General features: G+C 44.3%; 1 protein-coding gene across 3 annotated transcripts in view; it reads left to right on the forward strand.

The window, feature by feature from the left end:
* The window catches only part of DMC1 (DNA meiotic recombinase 1), a 264,614-nt gene that overhangs the window by 42,238 nt on the left and 203,364 nt on the right, over positions 1-19,012 (forward strand). For all 3 annotated transcript variants that reach the window (XM_029590216.1, XM_029590218.1, XM_029590219.1), the window contains exon 4: positions 12,182-12,328. In XM_029590216.1, the coding sequence (XP_029446076.1) occupies positions 12,182-12,328 (147 nt within the window). The remainder of the gene's footprint in view (positions 1-12,181; positions 12,329-19,012) is intronic.

A 19,012-nucleotide genomic window follows, 5' to 3' on the forward strand; every position in this document is an offset into this window, starting at 1 on the left:
GACAGGCGTTACAGGCAACGCCAGATATTGACGACACTGCCCTGCTGTATGGACGATGGACAAAATAGTCCAAATTCACGTTATCCATGCAAGCCTTTTTATCTTGCTTCCGAGATTTACCTACTTGGTCAGAAAGCATTTTGTATAGGGAGCTGCAATATAAGTTCCTGCGGCTATACTATATGACCCCATCTCGGGCCTTTATGGCTAAAGTCATTGCTTCGCCTTTATGCATGAAGTGCAAACTCGAAGAAGGCTCTTATCCTCATTGTTTCTGGGCTTGCCCTGTGATTTATGCTTTTTGGTCGCAGGTTATACGAACGTGTAGCCAGTTGATGCTGAAGGTCCTACCGGTAGATCCTATGTGGTGGCTCTTTGGGGTGGCGACATATCCAACGCCGTTGGTCGCTGAGCACAAATTTATATGTAAAGCGGGTCTGATAGGAAAGAAGGTAATTCTTAGAGGTTGGGTGAACGAAGAAGCTCCGAAGCACGAACACTGGTTCACATTGTTCATTAAGCTATATACCTTAGAATTTTGTAGCGCAAGACATACCTCGGCTAAGCGTCAGCTAGAAGTCGAAACAGTTTGGCAGCCCCTAAACGCCTACCTGCGCCCAACCATAAGTTAACGATTCCATAGCGAACCCTTAAGGGCCAACTTAAGTCCTTCTTAGGCTTTGGTAAGGAGTTCCAGGCGTTTGCTAGACTACAATTTGCACAGACACATGGGGATGGGGGGAGGGGGGACAATAGGGGGAGGGGGGGATAGACTGGCAAAACATCCTTATCTCTTTATCCTTTTGCCTTGGAGCCCGATCTTTTAAAGAACAAGAATGGAGGGTCAGATATGGAAAACTTAAGGCACGAAACAGTTACTTGTGGTGTTTAAGATTCAAAACGTTATGGATTACGGAGGTGCTTTGTATTGTTTAGTCACGTTTTGAAAATCCTAGTAGGCCCATTTAAACCATCCCCACATCTTGATTGAAAGTACTGATGGATCTTTGCTTCCACAACTGCTAAGAAAAATGTACACTTTTGTAAACCGTTGTGATGGCTCTACCGAATGACGGTATATAAAACTCAACAAATAAATAAATAAATAAATAAATAGATTGTTATGGTTATGCATGCACTTATTGTTCATGAAAATGTACATTGTTACGGCAGTAATTTAACATCTGCCATGTCTAATATATGTGAAAAGCAATAAACATATTTCACAAAAAAATGAGGATTTGTGGGCTGACCTATTGTTCAGGGGATAGGTAGCCACCTGTTTCGTCATCACAGGTGGGCCCAGATTACTTCAGATAAATGAGTCCTCGAAGTGACTCGGGACGGGTATACCGTAGAATTTCTATGCATTCCTCGGGATGCCTTTATGATATCTCCATGCAATTCCCTTCAGAAGCTACACTGCAAAAGCTGTTGGACCTGAAAGCTGTGATTCCCATTCCTGAATTGCAGCAAATATGGGCCATTATTCCATTTATTTTGTTATGCCCAAGAAGGAAGGGTTTTTTCGACCCAGACTAAATCTCATGGGAGTCAATTGTCATTTACAAGTCACTCATTTCAGGATAGAACTGGTGCACTGTGTTATAATGACAGTACAAGCAGAGGTATACCTCACGTCTCTGGATCTCACAGAGGCATGTCTGTATATTCCCATTCACCGGGAACATCAACGGTTCCTTTGGTTTGCTATTCTGAAGCGGCATTTCAGGCCTTGGCTTTTGGACTGGCCACTGGACCCAGGACCTTATCCAAGGTCTTGGTGGTGGTAGCAGTGGCCTTACGCACAGACGGCATTCTAGTTCACCCATATCTGGACAACTACTTGATTTGAGCAAAGAGCGTGGAAGAGAGCCTTCACAATTCTCACAAGTAGTTTTGTTACTACAAGAGCTAGGGCTGGGTGGAGAATCTGGCCAATAGCAATTTGCAACTGACTCAGACTCTGGCCCTAACGAGCACTATTCGCCTGACTGTGTGGTCTTATATACAGGTCCTGGGGTTGATGGCTGCCGCATTGGAAGAAGTTCCCTGGGGAAGGGCACATATGCGACCTCTTCAATGCGCATTGTTTCCCGATGGAACCCGTAGTCACAGAACTATTGTGTGAGGCTGCTTCTGCCATTGGAGGTGAGGTCTTAGTTGCACTGGTAGTTACAGGCGGATCATCTCGGGAAGGGAGTTTTCCTAGAGATGCCAGATTGATGGTACTCTCAACAGATGTGAGCCTTCTGGGTTGGGGGCGCTCACTTTCAGGAGTTAATGTTGCAAGTTTGCTGGAATGCAGAGGAGTGGCAGTGGAACATCAACAGATTGGATGCACGGGCGATTTGGTTAGCATGCTTGAGGTTAAGAACATAAGAACATGCCATACTGGGTCAGACCAAGGGCCCATCAAGCCCAGCATCCTGTTTCCAACAGTGGCCAATCCAGGCCATAAGAACCTGGCAAGTACCCAAAAACTAAGTCTATTCCATGTTACTGTTGCTAGTAATAGCAGTGGCTATTTTCTAAGTCAACTTAATTAATAGCAGGTAATGGACTTTTCATCCAAGAACTTATCCAATCCTTTTTTAAACACAGCTATACTAACTGCACTAACCACATCCTCTGGCAACAAATTCCAGAGTTTAACTGTGCATTGAGTGAAAAAGAACTTTCTACGATTAGTTTTAAATGTGCCATATGCTAACTTCATGGAGTGCTCCCTGGTCGTTCTATTATCTGAAAGAGTAAATAACTGATTCATATCTACCCGTTCTAGAACTCTCATGATTTTAAACACCTCTATCATATCCCCCCTCAGCTGTCTCTTCTCTAAGCTGAAAAGTCCTAACCTCTTTGGTCTTTCCTCATAGGGGAGCTGTTCCATTCCCCTTATCATTTTGGTCGCCCTTCTCTGTACCTTCTCTATCGTAACTATATCTTTTTTGAGATGCGGCGACCAGAATTGTAGACAGTATTCAAGGTGCGGTCTCACCATGGAGCGATACAGAGGCATTATGACATTTTCCGTTTTATTCACCATTCCCTTTCTAATAACTCCCAACATTCTGTTTGCTTTTTTGACTGCCGCAGCACACTGAACCGATGATTTCAATGTGTTATCCACTATGAAACCTAGATCTCTTTCTTGGGTGGTAGCACCTAATATGGAACCTAACATTGGTAAATATAGCATGGGTTATTTTTCCCTATATGCATCACCTTACACTTATTCACATTAATTTTCATCTGCCATTTCGATGCCCAATTTTCCAGTCTCAGAAGGTCTTCCTGCAATTTATCATAATCTGCTTGTGATTTAACTACTCTGAACAATTTTGTATCATCTGCAAATTTGATTACCTCACTCGTCGTATTTCTTTCCAGATCAGATCATTTATAAATATATTGAAAAGTAAAGGTCCCAATACAGATCCCTGAGGCACTCCACTGCCCACTCCCTTCCACTGAGAAAATTGTCCATTTAATCCTCTGTTTCCTGTCTTTTAGCCAGTTTGTAATCCACGAAAGGACATCGCCACCTATCCCATTACTTATTTTTCCTAGAAGCCTCTCTAAAAATCCAAGTACACTACACGCCTTCTGAAAATCCAAGTACACTACATCTACTGGTTCACCTTTATCCACATGTTTATTAACGCCTTCAAAAAAGTGAAGCAGATTTGTGAGGCAAGACTTGCCTTGGGTAAAGCCATGCTGACTTTGTTCACCGAACATCTAGAGGCTCGGACAGTTCGGATAATGTCAGACAATGCGATGATGGTGGTTTACATCAATCATCTGTGTGGAACCAAGAGTCAACAGGTATCGGAGGAAATAGATGCGCTCATGGTGTGAATGGAACAACATCCTCTATACATATCCACCTCTCATATTGCCAGAAAGGACAATATCAGAGCTGACTTCCTCAGCAGAAAAAATTTGGACCCAGGGGAATGAGAGCTGGCAGGCAAAGCCTTTCAGCTCCTTGTGAACTGCTGGGGCCTACCAGACCTAGACCTGTGGCGACCTTCAACAATGCGAAAGTGCCACGCTTTTTTGTTGTGATGGATGACACACGGAAGAAGGCACGTCAGGCAGAGTTCTCGGGAAGGCACCCCGAACGCAGTTCGAGTGCTCTTTTGATTATACAGAGTTTACACAATTCCACAGCGTATTCAGCATACTATTGGTTATACTGCTACGTGCTAATGCATGCTGCCTGCGTGCTGCGTACATGCCTTCATTGCTATTGGTTACTACATCTTATACTGTGTGCGTGATAGCCTTGTGCCAGTTTGTGGGTGAAGCAAGCAACCTGGTCTGTGAACCTAAGATAAGTAAGTGCAGAGATCTGAGGAATGCCAACGCAGTCAAGCTCAGTGTGTGTTTAGTGCAGATAAGGAAGTACAGAGAGATCTGAGAAGTATCGATGCAGACAGGCCCAGTGTGGTCTGCCAGCTACTGAGCAAAGCCTTTGTCTCCACATTTCATCCTTTCTTTTGTATTTTACAGGAAATCTTTACGTTGTGTTTTAGGTATAAGTATGTTAGCCAGGTTGGGCAAGCATTGAATACAGACGCAGCAACATATTAGAATGAAGATACAAAGTAATACAATGGGAATTATCTTTCTGAGACCTGCCATGTTGGGGAGCCAGGACCATAGCCAGTCCCAAGGGGACTGGGGTTCGTTATCGGATAGAGGGTGATCGGCTATTGGAGTCTCCATCTGCTCAATGGTGTATGTGAGGTTAGCTTTATAATCAGATATGTATACACAGCAATGTGAACCAATCAATGCACATACGCCTCCCTTTGTGGCTAAAATCATGTCCAATGCATAGCGATTCTGCAATACTACTTAGGTTAAAGGGAACTGCATGCATCAATAGTCCTCCTCTGGTATGGGTTGGCATGTGCATGCAAACCCAGCAATCTGTTTGGTTCAATAGTGGTGATAAGTTCTGTGCATTGGTAATGTACATATTGGTTTGCCATAGTCCTTGTTCAGAGATCGCCATGGCGGGAGGGAGAATGCAAGATAAGAAGATGCACATCACAATTGTCAATGAATTGGCATTCAAACAAGAGAATGCAGCAAGCAAAAAGTTCTCTGGAGTTTTTTCAAGTACCTGCTGTTCCAGGAGCTGTGTGGATTGGCTGGATAATGCCTTAATTTGTCCCCAAGTCATCTGATGATTCTGGCGAGGAGCCCGATCCCGGTCCTTCTGAGGGTTGTGAAGACTCAGGGAGAAGTTTGGAATCGGATTTTTCAGGCCTTGGTGCCACGCTATTTCTCCACGGCTTAATGCAACGACTCGGAACCCAGACTGGACCTGAGGAAGCAAGCACAGCAGCATTTCCTTGTCCCCAAGTTAACAAGGGGACGGGGCCATGCCAAACAGGGTTAGGTAACATTCTATACAAAACTGATGGTTGTGGATTGCTAATCCTGTTCCCAAAATGATTGTCCACAGCTGTGGCCTGATTGGAATGTGATATATTTAAATGATTTAAGGTAAACAGTACTTTGTTCAGCCATTCCTGTTTGGGGGGGAGTCCAGGGGCATTTCCTGCTTTTTGTTTGTGTTTATCAAGAGCTGTCTTAAGAGTGAGGTTGGCTCGCTCCACAATAGCCTGTCCAGTGGAGTTGTAAGGGATGCCAAATATGTGTTTGATGTTCCATTGTTGACAAAAGTCAGCGAAGGAATGGCTGCTGTAAGCGGGGCCATTATCAGTTTTTAAAATGGAAGGCATCCCCATGACCGAAAAGGTTCTTATACAGTGATTGATAACATGCTTGGTAGCTTCCCCTTTTTGGGGGGATGGCCCATAGAAAATGCGAAAAGGTGTCAACGGTTACATGTAAAAATTTCCAGGGGGCGAAAGGAGGATATTGAGTAACATCCATTTTCCAGATTTCGTTAGCATGTAAGCCACGTGGGTTCACGCCCATAGAAGGGGCAGATGCGACCTGTGAACATTGGGGGCATTGTTGCACAATGGCTCGGGCTTGATCTAGTGGGATATTAAATTGTTTAGCGATCGATTTAGCATTCTGATGAAACATGGAGTGGCTATTCCAGGGAGTGACGCTGAGCACTGCCTGTTTAGTAGCCGCATCGGCGATAGCATTGCCTTCAGATATCCACCCAGGGAAAGGCTGGTGGCTTCTGATATGGGCGATGTAAAGCTGGTGTGTGCGACCTTGGAGGGCTGATTGTAGTGTCAGAAAGAGGGATAATAGGTTATCATCTAAAGAAGGGGTTACATAGGCTCCGGGAAGAAGAGTAACTACATTACAAACATACTGGCTATCTGAAATAATGTTTAAATCAGCATTAGCAAAGCATTGCAAAGCTAGAATGACTGCAGCTAGTTCTGCTCTTTGTGCTGATTGCTGAGGTGGGGTAATTTTCGTCATCCATTGTTCTCGCACTTGCCAGGCGACCGCTCCCCACTTTGGGCCGCCGTCAGTGAAGAAAGTCTGAACCTGTGGTAAGGGAGCGGGCGACAGCCCTGGGTGAACTGAAAGCGGCACTTGATTAAATGCGAGGAGGCGGGGATCTGAGGGTATATGATAGGAAACTTTCCCTACATAATCTGCTAGTGCAGCTTGCAGTGCTGCTGACTGATATAACATCCTTTCCCAGTCTCTGAGAGGCAAGGGCACTATTATATTCACAATGTCGAGCCCTAACAAAACTCTGCTGCATTCTCGTCCCTTAAAAATCAGTTCTGCATGCATAAGTGGTAGAGTATTGATTGTGTGCGGGGGAGTATGTGCCAAATATAGCCATTCTATTATCAATGTCTTTTTCCCTTTTTGATTCTCGATTTGCTGTGTCAAGGCCACTATAGGTTGCTTTGCTGTTGGAATCAGGATTAAAGTAAAGGGAACATTATCAGCACATCTGTCTACCCAGATTAATTTCAGTGCTTCATTAACTTGTTGGAAAATCTCTATCTGCTGTGATGTGAGCGTAATCAATTCTGATGGACTTGTTTTATTTTTTAGAGCATCAAATAATGGACTGAGCATATGGGTAGGCCGTCCCACATAGGGTCTCAGCCAATTAATGGATCCCAGTAATTGTTGTAATTGTATATATGTAATGGCATCGCTCAGTTTTAACTGTGGGATTTGAGGGCTTGAGTAAGTCTGCAGCATCTTAAGACCTAAATATAGGAAGGGTTCACTTCTCTGAACCTTTTCCGGGGCTACTATCATCCCGGACTTGGCCAGCTCTGCGGACAGATGACCCATCCAGTCATCTGGGATCTGAGGTGCAGCTACTAAAATATCGTCCATATAATGATAAATTAAAGCTCGAGGATAACGATCCCGAAATTCCTGCAAAGCTCTGTCCATGAAATGCTGGCACAAGGTGGGACTGTTCAACATTCCCTGTGGTAATACGGTCCATTGATATCGTTTGGTAGGTCTTTGGTTATTTAAGACAGGGACTGTGAAAGCAAAAAATTGATTATCCTTTTCGCATAACGGGATTGTAAAGAAACAATCTTTTAGATCTACAATTATTATCTGATAATCATGAGGGATCATGTTTGGGTTGGGCGTACCACATTGAAGCGGGCCCATCGGTTGCAATATGGCATTGATTGCTCGGAGGTCATGCAGAAGCCTCCATTTCCCCGATTTCTTTTTTATTACAAAGACCGGGGTATTGAAAGGGCTAACTGTAGGTTCGATGTGCGCTGCGGCTAATTGATCGTTCACTATTTTATGAAGGGCCTGAAGCTTATCTGTAGGTAAAGGCCACTGCTCTACCCAGATGGGTGTGTTGGACTTCCAAGTCAAAGGTAAAGCAGTCGGCTTCATGTGGGACATGATTAGTCTTCGAGCACTAAGCGGGCTTGGAATTGGGACATCAGATCCCTTCCCCACAAGCTGATATGAAGGGGAAGGATCACCGGCCTCAGTGTAGCTGAGCCATTGCCGGACGGGGTGGTCACTGTAAGCCAACGGCCACTACGTCTAGCTGCTTGGGATCCCCCGACCCCCCCCATACTGAGAGAGAATCAACGGTCGGCCAATCCATGGGCCAGTGGTCAGCGGCAATAACCGAGACGTCTGCTCCTGAGTCTAATATCCCTTCAAAGGGCTTACCATCTAATAAGTAATTTTTTTTCGCTTTCTCCTTCCTGATCTCTTGGGTTACTGCTAAAATGCTAGGGTGTATTGCAGGGGCGCGAGTGGAACCAAAGCCGCCGGTACCTCTGACAGTTTGCTGTCCTCCTGCGGGCAAAACATAAGGGACTATAACCAATTGTGCCCAGGAGTCTCCTTTGTTTAGTGTAAGTGGGAATTTGGTTTCAATCTGAATCATGAGAGTACCTTCGTAATCGCAATCCACTACCCCGGGAATGATGGAAATCCCGGCCTTTCCCGCAGAGGACCGGGGGAGAATCAACCCCACTGTATGTTCAGGCAATGGGCCTGTAAGTTGGGACGGCATCAAAGTAACCATCCCAGGGAATGTGACTAATTTTGCTTCTTGATTAATCAGGTCTATCCCGGCACTTCCGATTGTGGCCGCCATGGCAGATTTTGCCGGGGTTGTGGGGTTTGTGACAATTGGGCTGGGGCTTGTCGCTGGCCCGGAATCTAGTTTCCCTGACTGACACTTCTACACTGATTTGCCCAATGGAAACCCTTTTTGCATTTTGGGCAGACTGTTTTTGGACGGGATTTGGAGGCTCCGGCGGAGTCAATACCTTTGTAGGCACCTCCACCTGGGGCACGGCACTGCTGTTTAAAATGGCCAGGTTTCTTACAATTGAAACATGCTCCCTTGGGTTTTTGGAACTGACCTTTGTACAAGGCGTTCGCCAGGGTGTCCATTTGAAAGGCATGAGTACCTATGTCCATGCAAGCCTTTAGCATGTCGGCTAAGGTGTAGTCTATTTTACTGACTATGGATTGCAGAGCTTTCCTACAGTCCGCATTTGCATTTTCAAAGGCTAATTTCTTTATTAGTTCAGCGCTCACCTCTGGGTTGTCTACCTGACACTGAATGGCTTCTTGCAGCCAATCTATAAATTGTATGTAAGATTCTGTGGCTGCCTGTCGGGTCATCGTAAATGATTTTGTGGCTTTTCCGGATTCAGGAACCTTCTTAAAGGCCTTGGTCACACAGCGATTTATCGCTGGATAGGCAGCGGCAGGCGTCCCCACTGCTTGTTGTTCCAGCGTTGCAAATTGTCCCACCCCGTAAAGTTGGTCAGGTATATATGCTCCTCCCGAGGTATTTCCAGCTATGAGGGCTTCCCTTTGATATTCTGAGTCCCAAACCACATACTGAGCAGGGGTAAGGATCATACGGGCCAGATCTTTCCAATCCTGGGGAATTAATTTATAGCTATTCGCAATTCCCTCTAACATCCCTCGAGTATAGGTGGAATGAATTCCTGTTTCTGTGAAGCTCTTTCGGAGTTCCCGTAGGATACTATACGGTAATGCCGACCATTGATATTGAATCCCACCCTAGTCATTAGGGACCTCCGTAATGGGAAATGCTTGAAGCCCCTCCAATAATTCCTCTCCTGTGAGATTTCCTTTCACTTGTTCTTGGTGAAACCCCACGCAGACCGCACCGCATAGGTCGTTACGTGGAACGGTGTTGTGTAATGGTAATTTATCTGGATAAATCGGTGATGCAGAATCAATGACTGTCGCGGGCAATGGCAGCTGGGGGTACAGGGAGCTTGTGGGTGGTGAAGGAGTTTGAGGGTAAGGCGGAGGGAGGTTAGTTTCTTTGATTTCAGTTTCTTTGGTTTCCTGGGGTTCTTCCTCCGAGGTGGACTCGGAGGATGCCACGGGAGCCTTGGTTGGGGACGGTGCCTTGTGATTGTGTGTCCTCAGATTTTCTATCGCTTCCGTGCATTTTTGCCAAAGCAATAGATGTTTTATTGAGGCACGCGGGGGTGCGTGCAAGGCATTCCCTAAGTTGATCCAGTCCGGGATATTCAAAGTACCAGCCTCTGGATACCACGGGCACTGGCTTTCTATTTCTTTCAACATATTTTCTATATCTCTTATCTGACTTGAATTGCCTCTCCTTTTGTAATAAAGAAATGATTTCTTACTATTTTCTGCAACTCTTTTGCATGAACCTTCTGCTGTGTTGACAGTTCCCCCCCCCCCCCCCCCCAAACTCACGAATGTGGAAGCGAAGTTCGCTGCGGTGCACCTGGGCTCGTCCGGCCGGATGAGTAGGGGGATTCTCGTCTGGAGGGGTCACCAGATGTTGTGATGGATGACACACGGAAGAAGGCACGTCAGGCAGAGTTCTCGGGAAGGCACCCCGAACGCAGTTCGAGTGCTCTTTTGATTATACAGAGTTTACACAATTCCACAGCGTATTCAGCATACTATTGGTTATACTGCTACGTGCTAATGCATGCTGCCTGCGTGCTGCGTGCATGCCTTCATTGCTATTGGTTACTACATCTTATACTGTGCGCGTGATAGCCTTGTGCCAGTTTCTGGGTGAAGCAAGCAACCTCCTCGTGAAGAGGTGGGGGCTGTCTGTGAGCCTAAGATAAGGCTCTATTTAGGTATTCTTAGTTGAACTTAGTTTGTTTTCTACTCTACTCTATTATAGATCAACTGTTTGATATGTTACATGTAAACCGCCATCCAGCGGTAGTTACCTCTGTTATCTGTGAACCGGAGTGATATGTATTTTATACAGGAACTTCCGGTATATAAAAACCAAAAATAAATAAATAAATAAGTGCAGAGATCTGAGGAATGCTGATGCAGTCAAGCTCAGTGTGTGTTTAGTGCAGATAAGGAAGTACAGAGAGATCTGAGAAGTGTCGATGCAGACAGGCCCAGTGTGGTTTGCCAGCTACTGAGCAAAGCCTTTGTCTCCACACTTTTTCAATTGCAGGAGGGACCCAAAAGTGCTAGACATTGATGCTGTCATTCAGGAGTGGCCACATGGTGCCCTGCTGTATGCATTCCCACTCTGGCCTCGGATAGGCAGGATTATCCAGAAGATTACAAGTCAAACCAGCACCGTCCATTTAGTGGCTCTGAATTGGGCTTGGAGCCGTGGTATTCCAATCTCTAGAGACTGCTGGGTGGTGGTCCCCTCAGGTTACCATCTTGGAAGGATCTGTTGCAGCAGGGACCCATTCTACACGAGAATCCGGGTTGATTTTGTCTTACAATTTGGCCATTGAAAGGGTTCGGTTGTTGAAGCAGGATTATTCACCCGCTGTGATTTCGTCCTTTTCGGGATTAACTTTGGCACATTCCACTGTTGGGGATTGGCCTGCCACAATGCAGAGGAAGGACAAATTACTACTTACCCTATAATTTCCTTTCCTCTGAGGGCAGGCCAATCCACGACCCGCCCTAGGTTGCTGATGTTTAGATTTTGGTTAGCCTTTTCAGGGCGAACATTGCAGAGGGATTTGCTTGCTTAGCGTGAAGACTGGTAAGTGGCTTCTCTAGTCCCTTAGTTTTGTAAATATATTACTTCTTTTGACTGAGCTCAGTGTTTCCAATAGACTGGAAGTATCAGTGATTGATTGCTAATGATAGCATTCAAGTATAATCAGTTTGTCCACAGTTTGGCTTTTCTAGAAAATACTGGTGGGCTAATGTTGGGACGGGACTATATATCCGTGATGTCAGTTTTTGCTCCATCTCCATCTGCTAGCAGAGGTGCATAACCCACTGCTGGGGCTTGGCCTGCTCTTATTAGAGGAAAGGAAATTATCAGGTAAGTAGTAATTTCTTCTTTCTGGGTATAATTTGATGATTTTAGTTATTTTAAACTTGTGTTATTATTTTATAATCATTGTACAAAAGCTAAATTACATAACCACAACCTCACAGGGGGAAAGCACACTATACCAGTTTTATTAGAATTGTGAGCCAACTGATATGAGGAAATATAAAGTGCACACACATCCTAGCAAAGCAATCCTGCTACTCATATTTAAACAATGTCTAAGAAATACATTAAAAATGTCAACAATTGGAATATAAAATCAGAACTACCAACATAGAAAATGTAAAATTGAAGCTCCTCGTTTGTGGTTCTGTTCATATTAACTCCTCTATGAATTGTGTGTCATTTTCTTATTGTTTTTTTAAGTCCTGTGTGGGCATTTCTTTTTCTTGTCTTTGTTAGAACATGGTGGACATCAAAAAACTGAAATCAGTGGGGATCTGCACTATAAAAGGGATCCAGATGACCACCAAGCGAGCTCTTTGCAGCATCAAGGGCTTATCAGAAGCTAAGGTGGATAAGATTAAAGAGGCTGCCAGTAAACTCATTGTAAGCATTACAATACATAGCATTGGGCCTGTAAGCACTGAGAAACTATAGGGAGGGTTGTGAGGATTAGACAAAGAACTTCTGACCTGGATTTTGATGATGGGGGTGGATTATGTTCCATTTTATATCCTGGTTCTGGTGTTTCTATACAGCTATTCTCCTTTGCTTCTGGAACTTCTCTGGTTATTTTCTGCCAATGCCTCTGTTTGTTTTAATATTAATAAAAGTCTAATTAAATGAATGCATAGCTAACATACAGTGATGTGAGCAGTAAAGCATCTTCCTTCAAGCATCTTTTCCTGCACCTCTTCTGAGAAGATCAAGCACTATATCTTCTAATAGAGCTCGCCATGCTGGGTGCTGCCTCACTTTCTGGGTATATCCAGTGAGACCATCCCTAGTCATCTGCCATCAAGTTCACTGGATGAAATTGGATGCTTTCCCTTTCCTCCCTCCATTTTCTCCCTTCCTTCATCTTTTTTTCTCTCTGCTATCTCTTCCCTTTGCTCTGTGTGTACCCAATCCTTTTCCCTTCTCTGTGTTATCTTTGCTTTCTCCCCTTCTGCTATGTTTGGCACATTAGTCCAGAAAGGCACTGCTTATCTATGAGCAGTGTGCAGCTGAAAAAGAAAGCAGATGTGCCTAAGTGAAGACCGAAACGGATGCTTGTGGAGAGGCTCTTACGTTTTACATTGAAGTTCCTTGGAAATGCCTCACACTAAAAGAAAGGGGAGGCTTAGAGAGGCGAAGGATGACTCGGCCTTCATTGATCCCTGACAGCCTTGGATTGAGGGGTTCTTTTCGGCTGCCACCACATCTTCGCCGGAATGCTTGGTCACTGGGAGAGTAGAGCTGGAGCGAGCAATTTCTCCCCTGACCTATGATGTCACCTTAAGCCCCGGAGAGCCGAGTAACCCATGCACCCGGGAAACACCGCGATACCTGGCATCCTGGAAGCAGCGAAGAGCCCTTCAGTGTTGGACCGAAGTGAGGGAGACGCTGTGAACCGGGAAGAGAACCGTCGTGAAGTCCGTGGGCTAGGAGAAGTAAGCTCCCTAAGCCTGAGATGTGATTTGGAACATTTAACTCTGGACAACTTGCTGGGGGCCAGGAGGAAGGAGTCATCAACAATGCCAGAAGGTACTGAGATGGGTATGCGCGAGGGTGTGGAAGCGGGTGTGGAAGCGGGAAACAGCAACATGAGGGCTTTAACTGCAGGTTTTAGCATTGCAACCCTGGAGAAAATTACTCTTGAGGGGATATGGGCTGCATTAAAATCGATTGAAACCTCTATAAATACATTATCACAAGTTACAATTGAAACAAGAAATCAATCGATATTGAACAATAATCTAATTTCAAAGTTTGGGGAAAAAGTCGAAGAATTGGACAAGAAGATTACAAAAGTTGAAAGTGTGCAACAAAAATTGATTATTTCGGAAAATGTTACAAATAAAAGGCTTGAGAGGGTGGAAAACGCCCTCAGAGCCCACAGTCTTAGAGTACTTAATTTTCCCGTGGTGCAAATGATGTCCCTACTGGAGTTATTCAGGAACTATATGAAGTTAAATTCTTAAGATTCCAGAGCCTGCCTTACCAGTCATTACGAAGGCTTATTACCTTCAAAAAAGAATTCAAGTTGAAGATACAGAACCTGAGAGAACTCAAGTTTCAGATCTGGACTTATCTAATATATTAGAGATGACCGTTGATACAGAGATAAAACAAAGGAGACCACTATTAATTTTGTTTGTGTTCTTATCCGATCGGAACTATATAATGAAGCTATTTTTTAGAAATAGGCAGACAAAATTGTATGGACATCCGATATGGATTTATCTGGACGTGATAAAAGCGACACAAGCTCACCATAGAGAGTTTCTAGCAATGCGTTTGTCTGTTCTTCAACTAGGTGCTACATTTATTCTTAAATATCCTTGTAAATGCTGTGTTAGGCATCTGAGTGTAAATTATAATTTTCTTGAACCTGTACAGCTTAAAGCTTTCATAGATGCACGTGCCCGCGTGAATACCACCCCAACTTCGGCTTAGTTAATGTAAAGTGGTGGCATCGCTAGGCATACACATTTTCTCTTTTTTGGTATTATGAATCCTTAAATATACGCTCAAAGTATCGCCTCCTCCATATTTCCTATAATTTAGGATGTCTACAAAAATTATTTGATTTGTTTACTTATTGTAAATGTAATACTTTGTTTCTTGTCTATTTTGTATACACCTGCTTTGCTGTACAAGAGGTTTTCTTGGGATGTTTTCAAAAACTTTTGAAAATAAAGAATTAAAGAAAAAAGAAAGCAGATGGGGGGAGATTAAATCATGGCTTAGACTGCAATATGTCTCTGGAGTTGGATGGTGAGTGAAGCTGAATTAAAGAAAGACCTGCTGCTCTGGAGTCCACTCAATGCATCCAGGACAAATAAATGGTAATGTAATAGTTGTCTGCAGGCAAGGACCATTTGGCATGCTCAATTTGCTCAGATGCCTCTGCCCAGTATAACCCTGCAGATTCTATCCTATGCATTACTAAGTGTCACTTCTGCAGCACTGCACAAAAACACAGTAGAGCTTACAATGTAATCAAGACAAATATTCAGAGCAAAAGAGACTTGGGAATTTCATTTATTAAGAAAATGGTTAAAATTAATAAGGCTGTGAGTGGGATAATCAGAGGTTAAGATTTAAAAGCAGCCTGAAAAAGTTGAGTTTTTAGACTGAATTTGAATAAGGCCAGAGAGGGATCATAATGAATAAACTCAGGAAGATTATTCCAAGTGTACAGTGCAGCAAGGTGGAAAGCAGAGTCAGTAGAAAAGGGCATAGATAAGAGTGACTTGATCAATGAGCAGATTTCATGAGGAAGGATGTAGGGAGAAGTAAGAAAGAAGAGCTAGTGGGGAGCTACAGAGTGAAAGCTCTTGTAGGTGAGTAAGAGGTGTTTGAACTGAATGCAGAAATGAATAGGGAGACAATATAATGACTTGAGAAGAGGGGTGATAGGTGTAGTGATATTGGTGAAAAGTAAATTGTGCAGTTCAATTTTGGATAGCTTGTAGCGAGAGAGATGGTTCACTGTGAAACTTGTGAGGAGCAAGTTGCAGTAGTCTGAGTGGGAGGTGAGAAAAGAGATAAGGGTTCAGGTAGTGTGTTCAGAAAGGGATAGATTTTGATAATATAGAGAAAGACATTGCACGTTTTAGCAGTGTTTTGGATGTGTGTAAAGAAAACAAAAGAGGAGTTGAAGATGATCCCAAAGTTACAGGCTAAGAGGACTGGGAGGATAACAATGTTGCCCACATAATAGGGGAAGGGAGAAGTGGGTTTGGGGAAAATATAAGAAATTTCAGTTTGTTGGCAATGAGACATCCAGGCAGCAATGCCAGATTAGTAGGCTGATATTTAGTTATGGATTCTTGATGTAATTTCTGGTGTAGAGAGGCACATCTGTAACTCAGCTGTATAAAGCTCATACTGAAAGCCATGAAGGGAGATCAGAGTATCAGAGGAATTAGTATACAGAGAGAAGAGAACAGGGCCCAGGATGGAACTCTGAGGCACACCAGTTGATAGTGGGATGATGGTAGAGGAGGATCCACCAGAAGACACACTAAAAGTGTGATAGGAGAAGTAAGAAGAGAACCAAGACAGGACAGAGTCCTGAAATCCAAGTGAGGTTTAGAGTATCAAGGAGTAGATGGTAAACAATAGTGTTAAAAGCAGCATATAGATCAAGGAGGATAAGGATTGAGCAAAGATTTTTGATTTTAACAATAAATGGGTCATTGAAGACTTTGGCAAGGTCTATTTCTGTGGTATGTAGAGGGCAAAAACCAGACTGGAATGGATTGAGAATGGCTTGAGATGAAAGAAAATCAGGAAGCAGAGGTAAATACCATGTTCAAGTGCAAAATGGAGGAGGAACATGGGTTAATAGTTAGCAGGGCAGATAGGGTCCCATGAGGATTTTTTGAGGAATGGTATGATCACAACATGTTTGATGGCAGCAGAAACAGTAGCAGTGGAAAGTGATATATTGAGGATGTGACAGATGAAGGGGCTGACTGCAGGGGAAATAGAGCTGGGGGAAATGGGGTTAGATGAACAAGTAGTGAATTTGGAGGAGGAGAGAAGTTAGGCAGGTTCCTTAAATTTAATTTCAGAAAAAGAGGATAGGATGGCAGAGGCCAGAGGAAGGGAAGAGGAATGAAGTGGGAGAGGAAGAAGGGGAGGTAGAGATTACCTGATTGAGAATTCAAGACTAATATGTGAATTTTGTCATGGAAGTAGTTATCCATAGTCTAGGCAGAGTAAGACATAGAGGGCTGGGGGGCAAAGGCAGTATGATGAGGGAATTGTGTGTGGAAAAAAGACAGCAAGGGCTGGCGGCAAGAGAGTTTGATGGACATAGTAGTCTAGCTTGGCAAGTACAGTAGCAGACTGGAAGGAGGTCTGCATGAATCTGAAATATATGAAGTTGGCATAGACATGGAATTTTAGCCAGAGATACTCTGCAGAGCAGGCACAAGCATACAGGATTTGAATTCTAGGGTAAGCCAAAGCTGTGGTTTTGTGCACCTTACAAGATGGGTAAGGGAGGAGCAAGAGTGTCTAAAGCAGAGGAGAGTATAGTGTTGTAAGAAGAAACTGTCTTATCAACTGACTCAGACAATGTAGTGGAGGAAAGCAGAGATATAGAAAGGACACAACTGAAGATTTCTGAAAGTATTGGTGGTGACTGGACAAGACTTTGGCGGAAAGTGGTATAATATGAAAGTTGTCAGATGACCATCTGAGAGGTGAAGAACTGAGGTGGAAAAGTCTGAAAGACAGCAGTTGAAGAAAGAACTAAGTAAAGGCAGTAGCCATGCTGGTGATAAGGGACAGTAGAGCAGAGTTGGAAGTTAAGGCAAGAAGTTATGTGGCATAGAATCAGCAGGATCGTTGAAGTGAATGTTAAAGTCCCCAAGAATAAGGGAAGGGAAAGATGATTCAAGGAAAAAAGAAAGCAGGAGTAAAGTTGGTGAGAAAGGAAGACAGGGATTTATCAGAGGGTCAATAAATGATAGCTACTTGGAAAGTGAATATGGTGAATAGGTGGATGGAGTGGGCCTCAAAGGAAGAAAAAATAAGCAGACTTGAGGTGGAAGAAGAGGGCTGAAACCTGCAGGAGGGGGAGAGCAGTAGTCAAACACCACCATTATTGTGCGAGGAATATGCAAGGTGTATGGGAGAAAAGAAAACTTCTATGACGGAAAACAGCAACTGAAGGGGAGTCCTCCAGGAAAGACAAGTCTCAGTCAAGGCAAGAAGATGAAAAGTATGAGAGATGAAGAATTCATAAATGTAGACAAGTTTGTTGGAAATAGATCAATCATTCCACAGGGAGCAAGAGAAAGGGAGAAAAGAGATAGGGAGGAGGAGAATAGGAATAATAATATTGGAGGGGTAACAATTTGATGTGCACAGATGGGGTGAAAATTGCCTTGGAGGACAAAGATTGGGATTATTATCCCCAGCTGAGAGGAGTAGGAGCAGGAGAATACAGAGAAGAATGGAGGAGGTATGATGACAGAAGATATAATGGTTTTCCCCAACTTTTAATTACATCCCTTTGTTTTAGTTAGTAAGTGGAGTGTTCCTTGAAAGAGATAACAATACTCCTAGTGTGTTCTAGAGATTTTTGGGAATAGCTGCAGGAATCTGTGATCTCTAGGGAGAAGCTTACAGGAAAGAGATAAGAAAAGAAACTGCCCTCTCTGAGTTCAGCAAATCTTTCTGTTGCGCCTGTCGGTCGCAGACAGCTGCGCCCTCTATTGCTCACCTTTTTTCTACCTGACTCAGTTCATTTTGGGAAGATGGCTGCCTCCGCTTCTCCTCACCGTACCCTCCAGCGTTCCCAGTCCGGCATGGGTGATTGCGTTCACCATCTTTCTCCAGGAGTCACTTAGGGCATGCGCGCGTGCCAGCCTCGTCCTTTACGTGCGTCATGGCGGGAACCTTGGGGGCGTCTCCACCGCATGACATCACTAACTCTGGCATTTAATCCCTGTTCATGATTCCTTCTACGAGTTAGCAAGGAATCCCCCATGCTGATCTCTCCATGTTACCAGACGCTCCTGCTCTGTGTACTCTCGCTCCAGGACGACTTAGGTACCCACTTCTCGAGGGCTTTGCCTCGCACCTCCTTACCCTCGGGGGTTACCTCTTACCAACTAGGTTGCCTAAGGTACCCGTTCCTCGGGGGCCTTGTCGTGCTCCTACTTATCCTTCGGGGTTGCCTACTCAATACCAGGACGCCTACGGTATCCACTCCTCAGGGGCCTTGTTCATCTGGGACCTCCGCTCCTTGGAGGTTCCTTTATACTACAACTACCAGCATCAGAATGAGTACTGCCACTCCTGTTCTGTCTCTGCATTGTCTCATCTCTCTCTCCATAGATCCTTGGCCTACCCCGCACCGCCAACCACTACCGGATCTATTGGCTTCTCCATCTAAGCTTGGGTTCTCGGCCTACCCCGCTTTGTGGACCACTACCAGACCCATCTCCCTCTTGGGACCTGGTGAGACTGTGGAACTGCATTTTCTACCCTGCAACCTACTGACGGAACATTACCATCTGGTTCCTCCTGTCCTGGCTGGAATCATCACCCGTTCCTCAGGTTACC

The sequence above is a fragment of the Rhinatrema bivittatum genome, chromosome 2 (genome assembly GCF_901001135.1).
Source record: "Rhinatrema bivittatum chromosome 2, aRhiBiv1.1, whole genome shotgun sequence".
NCBI classification, from domain to species: Eukaryota; Metazoa; Chordata; class Amphibia; order Gymnophiona; family Rhinatrematidae; genus Rhinatrema; species Rhinatrema bivittatum.